General features: G+C 36.3%; 1 protein-coding gene across 1 annotated transcript; it reads left to right on the top strand.

Moving 5' to 3' along the window:
- The first annotated feature begins 3,481 nt into the window (after positions 1-3,481).
- LOC105046068 (probable apyrase 2) lies at positions 3,482-8,655 on the top strand. The gene is made up of 9 exons (XM_073258374.1): positions 3,482-3,844; positions 5,928-6,056; positions 6,182-6,238; positions 6,449-6,541; positions 6,730-6,935; positions 7,105-7,196; positions 7,728-7,942; positions 8,015-8,204; positions 8,291-8,655. Exons 1-9 carry the CDS (start codon positions 3,611-3,613, stop codon positions 8,452-8,454), a joined length of 1,380 nt encoding a protein of 459 aa, XP_073114475.1. The 5' UTR covers positions 3,482-3,610; the 3' UTR covers positions 8,455-8,655.
- Positions 8,656-9,664: the final 1,009 nt, after the last annotated feature.

The following is a 9,664-nucleotide window of genomic DNA, read 5'->3' as shown; positions in this document are numbered from 1 at the left end:
CTTAAACTCTCTCTCCTCATGGCCTACTAAGGGGTGATGGGGTGCTGGTTGTTACTGCCCCACCCTTGGGTGTAGGCATGGGTCCATGAGGGTGCCTAGTTAGGCGTCAATCTTTTCTCCTTTAGGACTCTTTCTTTGATAAGATATGTATTAATTCAAAGCCTATTTGAATTAGGAATCCTAATCTTATGGGTCATAAAAAATCATCTATAAATAGAGAGGATCTCTAATTATCATGGAGTAACAATTAAATTGTGTGCTAAGGTGAGAAAGAGAGGAAGAGGAGGCGTGAAGATAGAGTGGGCGTCACCCATCCTTGGCGTGTTCTCTCTTGGCGTCCCACCTTCCCTTGGCATGAAGAGTTCTTGGGCATCCCTCTTACTGGTGTGAGGCATCACACCAAGAGCGTTTCTCTCTTTCTTTATTATCTTGCGAAGGTGCTTCAATCCGAGGCTTTATCTCGCTTTCCTGCGAATTTTGACATGCACGCGAAGTAGAGGGTTTATGGATTCAGACCTATGCGAGGCTTTGAATTCAGAATCTTTGGGATTTGATTTCTATTCTGCTGCGTATCAGGTAAAGATTTAATCTTTATTAAGTTATTATAGAAAATAATTGGATGCACCATGGCTATCCACTGTATTTTTGGTAAAAACAGGCGTTCTTTCTCTTCATCATGATCTTGAATAAGAATTTTTCTTATAATTAGTATTTTTCTTAATAAATTATTTTGAAAATTAACCAACTAGAATTGTAAATATTGGATTTGATAGATTAGTGTAGATTTATTAGGGATTGGGTCTTACAACATAAATTAGGCTACGGTCATATAGGTGACTTGAAATGAATTGTGGATGTGTGAAAGTTAATAGGTCTTGACCTCATAGTGGGTGGGGTCGTACATGGGCCCAAGGTTTTGTATTGTTGTTCTTACTTGACCTGACTTGGCCCCACCTATAGCCACCACTACATAATAGGACCAATCAGGATCCTTAATTATGGTCCTAAAAATTAGAGATGTAATAAAGTTGATATTATCAGGTCTATATCTATTTAAGCTTGGTTCGAAATTAATTTTGAGCTTGAAAGTTGAGATTAAGCTTGATTTTTTTAACCAGTATTTAGAGGTTAAATTAAGCTTAATTTTGAACCAAGCCAAAGGCCAACCTATTGGTAAGTTTGAATTTTAAAAGAGAAATCTAATCAAAATATTAAATTAAACTTGAAATCAACTCAGGCATGAAGCGATCTTGGCTCAAGCTTGAATTAGAACGTGATTTCAAGCTTGGTTCATTCTGAATTAACATTGATTGAATTCGAAAATTAAATAAAAATTCAAGTTTAAAAAAAGATCCTAATAGCATGGATGGATGGATCTAATATATAATTACCACTATCTAATGTTTTATCTATAAAACATGTATTTTTAAGCATCAGCAAGCCATGTTTGTTCAAGTTGCGTCTATTTTGGCTCAGCATGAAAATAATTGGAACCTAAATTGTTGGACCAAGCTTGGTTTTTAGCTTCCAACTGGGCTAGAACCTTGCTTTTCTCCAGTCAGGGCCATGCCAAGCTCAAGCTGTTCAAATCATTTACCACATCTACTAAACATTATCTAAATATGAAATTTTTATAATCTCTTATCCTTTTTTTCTTTTTCACCAGATAAAAGATACTTTTGTACCTGAATAATGCATTAGATAAATCATCCCAAACTAAATCAACTCCCCTGCGGGCCCCCATGAGGATTAGGGCAAGCATGGGATGTATCATCTCAGGTCATATGGCTCACTGTTCTTTACAAAACAAGGATGTTGCCATATGTATGCTTCACATATTACATTGTCATGACAAGATCAGTAATTTCTGCCACATACATTTCGAAGTGGGGGAACTTGAAATCTGATTTCTCGATTGAGTGCTAACCAATAATTGGTCCCTACAAGGTTAGCCATCGTATATCTAGTTAAAAAATGAGCTGCAACTTATTTAAATTCTCATGCAGGTATTCACGTGAACCTTATTGGTACGGCTGCATCATTGTCCTTTGGTAAAGACCACCAGAAAGAAGAAACCTGAACTAGTCTGCTGAGATTCACAAACCACTCCCTCCAAAAGAAAAAAAAGAGAGGATGACCTGCTCTCTAAAAGAAGAACAAGTAGAGACTCGCCCTCAGAAAAGACCTTAACAAAGAGTGGCCTAAGAATTACCTAAAAGTGATACTTCAAATCATATTATATCATCCATAAGTCATATATATGCTAAATAAGGCATCCGTGTCTTCCAGGGATGGAGGATTGCTCGGTCTCTTATCCAATGTTGGTCAATACATCCATAGTAGAGCCAGAACGAGAAAAAGACTACCCTCCTACCGCAAAATAAGAAAATTGAACCAGAAAAGATGCCATTTATCCCCACATAAAACAATCATATAAAATATTTTCATTCATGAAGCACGAGCATCTTTAGCACATAAAAAAAGGACATGCATGCAGACCCTATGTCATTTTGTCCAGATTCATGCTCTATGAAGTCAATATCAACCTAGAGAGGCTGTCATGCATGCCTATTATTTATCCATGGCATGTGATTGAAACTTATAAAATTGGTTCAACCACTTTTATAATTGCTGACATGCTTATTGATGCAGAATGTGAACGTGATACAAGCATAAAAGAATAGAAAAAAATTTAAAAAAAATTATTAATCCTAAACCATAACAATTGACTGGTTGCAATGAGTATTTATAGAGATATTCTTTTTTTTTTTTTTCTAATAAGAAAACTTGTTAAGCAAGGAAAAAAAAAAAGCAAAGACCAAAATAAGATCCCCTAATTAAATAAATATTTATGATTAATTTTAATAAAAAAATGCTACAGTGCTATACTCACTAAATTAGACAAGAAAATATGTTATAGCCATAATTGCTATATTAGACCATGCCTAACTTTCATTTTGATAAGTGACAGTCCTACTGCTCAAGGAAACATGTTCTACAACAATATTTATCATAGCTAGCTGACTTTCTTTCGGATCTAATCTTGATTGGCTCGTATATATCTATAAAAAAATGTTATCTCCAATGCTTATCGGATGATGGTTTGTGTGAATAATTAATAATACATTGACATGCATGAAAATAAGTTGGACTCGTGTTAAAATGAGAATAGAAATGAGTAATTTTTATTTTACTCATCGGAAAGAATCACATTGCTATTCTAATACCAGGGAAAAATGAAAATGTCTCAATTCTTTAACTTAATCCCTAATCTCTCTTATTATTCAAATTTTATTTTGATTCTGATTTCGATTTAAATCGCAAACCGAAAATATGTGGGATATGGCCATTCTATTTTCTGTTCTAATATGTTTTGATTCCAATACCGATCACAATTCCGTGCCCTGGGTGCGGGACCAACTCCCATGGGCATATATGCATATGGACACAGATATAGACACACAGGCCGGTAGGCGGTAGCCATCGGGGCCACCAACGCACCAGCCTCTTCTTGTTTTGGCATGAACCATCTTCTCTTAATTAAAAGCCACAGCGTTACACCACCGGCGAATCCCGTCGTTCTTTGTCTTGATCCTTTTTCCCTCTGGCAATGGCCCCGCCTCTCCTCCTGCGGGCATTATCCCTGCTGTTTCTCTTGCCTCTCGTGGTTGACGGAAGTGTGCTCGGACGGAAGGCAGCAGCTGGTGGCAGAGTTGGCCGGGAAATAGAAAGCTATGCTGTCATCTTCGACGCCGGCAGCACCGGCAGCCGAGTTCATGTATTCCGCTTTGATGAAAACATGGACCTGCTTTACCTCGGCGACGACATCGAGCTCTTCGTTCAGGTATCTGTTGGGAGTTCAGATTCACCATTTTGGATTCCATGCTTGTTCGCTTTTTTTTTTTTTTTTTGATTGGCTGGCAATTAGTACGTAAAGGAAATATTGGCATGATCTTGTCAGTCTAATCTGCATGCAAGACTTGGATAGTGCGGGTGTCCCGCTTGCAGATCTGCTGACCGTTATTCGAGGAAGGTTAATTGCAAGGAGGAGCCATAAGTTTCCTTTTTAAAAAGAACTAGCTAGTTAACGTTTTACTAGATTTAACTAACTATAAGTCTCTATCAAATGCAAAATAGCCATCACTAATATTGTGAGTTGGAATCCCCTTCAGCTTGAAGTAAAGGTCTAGTCTCTCTCTCACTGTATCCATGGTTGACTGGAGCCTTTATGGTATGGAGAGAGCATATTGAATCATACCACGAGAAGATTATTCTACTCTAACCCACCTCTTATGCACCATATGGATGATTGTAATGGATTCGGGTTGTATCTTTCACGCGAAGGAATGATCCAACTCTTTTGCGACATCAACCGTTGGGCCGCAGGTCACCCAACTTTCAAAGCACTGTAATCTTTTCTTTTGCACAGATCTCGAAGTGGCGCTTGATCCAACGGTTGACATGGCGAAAGAAGAGAAACCATTCTTCCGTGTGAAAGATTGAACCTGACAGTGATTGGGTCATGTTAAACGCTGAACTTGATAGGACCCAAAGTCTGTTTATGGACCAAAATCTAAACAACATATTACGTTTGAATATCGCATACTAATATTGATTTGTAACTAAACAAAACATTTAATGGAAAATATAATCACATATCTAATTATTTTTCGGTTAAATTATCTGCCATCTATTCAGATAAACATCAATAATGAATAACGAGTTATTCAAAAAGAAAATAAAGTAATCAAATCGGGTCCCATCACCTGTTCTGTTATGTAGCAGTGGGTGCTTCAACTAGAAGACAAATTAGATGCGCTCGTTGAAGCGGATCTGATTTACATATGACAAGCTCTTTTACCTTCATGTTACCATTTTGCAATCTTATACATACATACATACATACATACATGCATCATGCATACATACATTATTTTTCTATGTCTTCCACCTTACAATTTTCAATAATTTTGTGGATAAACATTAAAGATAAGGATGCTGCGTGGTTTAGAGAAAAATTTCGCTGCTAGTATCATAGCTTTAGATCTTATTCAAAAAAATTAATCAAAAAATATTATTTAAATTTTTTAATTTTTTTATAAGTATCTAAGATCTACTTGGTATTCTGTGTATATTTGATATAGGATTAAATATAGACCCACATAGCCGATATGGTATGGTGCCTGCATGTGTGATTTCACATACTATTTTTGTTTAAGTCTTACTATCGTCGTTAGGTTAAAGATCCAGATCCATTCAAATCTATCTACAAGTATTATAATTCACCCATGATCTTCCCCCACAAGCCCATGTTATAATGTTTCTCGTCCATGTGGACCGGGGCCAAATCCATTTTGATACTATTTATCACAATCCAAGATCTCATTAAAAAAAATTGAGTTAGATAGTATTATTTAAATTTTTTGGTCCTATATAAATGTCTAAAATCTATTTAATACATAATTATTATGGAACTAAATACATACCTTATACAACATCATGTGGCCTGTGTGTTTTGTTCGTATATTTCATCCGTAGCTATTGGTTGTCATATTACTTTGAGAAAATCATCTATCATTTAACTATAATCTTATATTGTCGAAAATAATTAATAAAGGTATCCAGAAAGTGCTTCAACAGTCATTATGATGTTATAAGCCATTACTAAAGTCTTTGGTGATTGGTACCAGGAGGGATTAGTTCCAAAGATGGGATAGTTGTGAGAGTCTTAGGATTTTAATTCATGTCTTTATTTCACTGTCTGCCACATATGGCAATTGCAATATAGTGTGACCTAAATCATTTAGATTTTAATATTGGTGGCATAATTCTCCTTCTAAGACTAGGGCAAATGACCATACAGAGGTCACTAGTTTCTCTTATTCCCAGCATGATGTTCTCACCATTATGTTGTTCCTTATATGCAGGTAAAACCAGGTTTGAGCTCATATGCTGATGATCCCCAAAAGGCAGCCAATTCACTTATTCCACTTCTGGAGGAAGCTGAAGGTGTGGTTCCTGAGGAATTGCAACCAACAACACCTGTGAGATTGGGGGTACAATTCTTCTTTACTCACACTCCAGTTAACTGAGCTTTGCTAACATTTGTAGCACTAAATTGCTGTTGACATGTGGTTTAATGCTGTTTCCAAGTAGTCTTCACATTTTGATGCATCTGCAGGCAACAGCTGGTCTAAGGAACCTAGGAGAAGAAAAGTCTGAAGAAATTTTGCAAGCGGTGAACTTCTTAGCATAACTTTAATGTGAATTTCAGCGGAAATAATAGAACGGGCTATTACGTTCGATATACAACAATTTACTTGATTAAATGAATTCTAAAACTTTGGCATTAAAAAATGTTCTGAAGCTGATTCATCGAACTAAGTCACAATATGGCGTTTAATTGAGAGGTTTAGTAGCCTGACTAAGTGTCATTTACACTCTTCAGGTCAGGGATCTTTTTCAAAACAACAGTTTATTTGAGTACAAGTCAGAGTGGATCACTGTTCTTGAAGGATATCAAGAAGGTTCTTATTTATGGGTATGGAATGAAAACTTCATATACATGCAAAATTTTGGTTGTACATTGACATTTACAGAACCCCCTTGCACAAGCCAACCCTGGGATAAGGACATCTAATTGAGGTTTTTTTTTTAGTTTACTTTTCAGAACATTATTTCTTCTCATGTAAGAGCTGATAAGATGAAAAAGTTCTTTATCATGTGCAGGTTGCTATGAATTATTTGTTAGGGAATTTGGGAAATAGATACTCAGACACTGTTGGAGTGGTTGATTTAGGAGGTGGCTCTGTCCAAATGGCTTATGCCCTCTCCGAACAGGCTGCTGCAAATGCTCCAAATATCTCAATTGGCGGCGATCCATATGTGACCAAACAACTTCTTAATGAAACTAATTACTACCTTTATGCTTACAGGTTTTACATCTTCTAACCCGAACTTTTGCTGCTCTTCTTTTACTTCTCACCTGATGATGTCTATATACGTACCATAAGACTACGTAGTCAAGTGGCCTTCATATCAAATCACTCTTGAAGTTCCGAACATCAAAACCACTTTAACAAGATTATGAAATTGGTGCTGCAGTTACTTGAATTATGGCTTATTGGCTGCTCGAGCAGGGATTCTGGAGGCTGCGGATGAACCTTACAACTATTGCATGTTGGGTGGCTATACTGGTATATTTTCACCTCTATTAATCATGCAGTTTGCCAGCCAATTGTACTGATGATTACCATTTTCATTTATCATATGTGTATGTTATATAGGATGCTTCCTCCAAAATCAACACCTCATGTGTGAGATTCTTAAAACATTTAATTTGCATTTTGTTCCTATCCTCTTGATAACTTGCATGTTTTCAAAATCTGCAAGTTCTTCCGATAAAAATGTATAGATTGACAGATCAACTGGTAGTGCATAAGAGAAGAAAATTTCGCTGAGATTTTATGATAGGTGATAAGGCTATCATGAGTCCATCTTTTTCAAGTGTCATAAAAAGATTTGTAGCCTTTAAGTTAAATTCTCAGCAGCTGATTTTTAAGTTTTGCTAAAAAATATGCTTTACCCTCTTGCAAAAGTTCACAAAAACCCATATTTCCAACAAAAATATTATATACATTTTCAATTGGCTCGAACAATTAAATTCCATTATGCCTTCTAATATGGTTCTTGACATGTTAGAAACTTATGATAGCTTTCTCTTTAAGGTTCCTATGAGTATAATGGGGAGGTGTACAACGCTTCAGCATCACCGTCAGGGTCTAGCTACTCCAAATGTAGGACTGAAACAATAAAAGTTTTAAAAATAAATGAAACATGTGCATATGAGGACTGCACATTTGGTGGCGTGTGGAGTGGTGGAGGTGGAGATGGGCAGAAGAACCTATATGTGGCATCCTTTTTCTATGACAGAGCTGCTCAGGTTAAACTCTTAGTATTCCTCTTATCTATGATAACCTAGTTAACTAATTCTTGTGTGTCAACTTACGCACAGGTTGGATTTATAGACTCCGAGAAGCCGAACGCTCTGGTTACACCTTCAGACTTTGAGGAAGCTACGAAGATGGCTTGCAAATTAAGTCTTGAGGAAGCCAATGTCACCTATCCTAATGTCGCAGAGGAGGACTTGCCATACATATGCATGGATCTTGTTTATGAATACACATTGCTTGTGGATGGTTTCGGTGAGTAACTATGATGAGGCTACTGCCATGCCTATTAGGAATTGGAGATATTCTATTATTCTTCCTTACTGGTTGTCTAATAATAGGTTTGGAGCCATCGCAAGAGATCATATTGGTTACAAAGGTGGAGTATGGTGATTCCTATGTTGGGGCAGCATGGCCACTTGGCAGTGCCATTGAAGTTGTGTCATCTCAATCTACACAATCACTTGCAATGAAAAATCTTCGGCGCTTATGGCTTCAACAGTGATTTTGTAACAAGCATTCTGGGTTATAATGCTAAAAAGACTACTGATCTACTTAAATATTGTAGTGAGACCAGTCCTCATGGATCATGTGGACATCTCAATCTTATCTCTATTTCATGTTCTATTTCTTATGTGTTGTCAAGGGACATATATTTCTACCAAGAATAAAAAGGCATGTTATTTCCTCCACATTTCCCCTTTTTCCCCCAAAGGTATCCTTTCTAAAGTAAAGTTATTTCATATTAGCATTGTCATAGTATACCATACATCTTATGTCATCTTGATGCACAAACATTGTGAACAAGTTATCCTTTCTAGTTCAAGCTTTTGAGTTGGAATTAGCATTAGAATCCACGATCCCTCTTGCTTACGCAGAGAGTGGTGAGACATGGATCGGTAAGCTTAAGCAGAAAGATGGATATTGGGCCCATAAGCATATAAGTAGGGTGCAAAATTTTGCCAATCGAAAATCCCACCTAATTCAATTTTATTTGGACTGATTTGGATAAGGTGCATTTTAGTTAGGTCGGATATAGGTTATATTTTTTAAGTCAAACTTTAAATGGGATAAGTATGAGTCAAAGTTTTGATCCGACTTGGATTATGAGAATGAAGTCCTCTGTGGATTGAAATAATTTAGGTTTCATTGAGTCCTAATCTTGAACAAGGATTTTCATAGAATTAGTCTTTTTCTACTATTTAGTTAAATCATTTAGGAAATTAACCAATTAGAATTGTAAATTTAGGTTTGATAGATTGATATAAATTTATTAGGTATCTGAGACTTATTAAATAAATAAGGTTAGGGTTGCATAGATGACTTGAAATGACTTGTGGATGTGTATGGGTTAATAAATCTTGACCTGATATGGGATCGGGTCATGTATGGGCTAAGATTCTATGTTGTTGTCCTTACTTGACTCGAGCTAAACTAGACCCAACTTGGCCTAACCTATTCCCCCACTATATATATGTAGAATCCCTAATTATGGTCCTAAAAATTAGGGGTGTAACCAAGTTAAGCTTGACTGTGCCTTTGTCTGTCTACTCAAACTTGATTTGAAATTAATTTCAAGCTTGAAAGTTGAGATTAAGCTTGATTTTTTTACCACTATTTAGAGTTTAAATTGAGTTTAGGTTTGAGCTAAGCCAAACATGAACCTGTTGATCAGGTTGAATTTTTTTTTAAAAAAATCTACTCAAAATATTAAA

This window comes from Elaeis guineensis, chromosome 5 (genome assembly GCF_000442705.2).
Source record: "Elaeis guineensis isolate ETL-2024a chromosome 5, EG11, whole genome shotgun sequence".
NCBI lineage: Eukaryota > Viridiplantae > Streptophyta > Magnoliopsida > Arecales > Arecaceae > Elaeis > Elaeis guineensis.
The sequence above is the reverse complement of the archived record's forward strand: the minus strand, read 5'-3'. Positions and strand labels throughout refer to the sequence as shown.

Coding starts and splice junctions, on each gene's coding strand:
- LOC105046068 (XM_073258374.1), top strand. CDS start 3,611: ATGGCCCCGCCTCTCCTCCTGCGGGCATTATCCCTGCTGTTTCTCTTG. Junction 6,542..6,729: donor AAGAAGGTTCTTATTTATGG/GTATGGAATGAA, acceptor TATCATGTGCAG/GTTGCTATGAATTATTTGTT. Junction 7,197..7,727: donor CATGTTGGGTGGCTATACTG/GTATATTTTCAC, acceptor TTTCTCTTTAAG/GTTCCTATGAGTATAATGGG.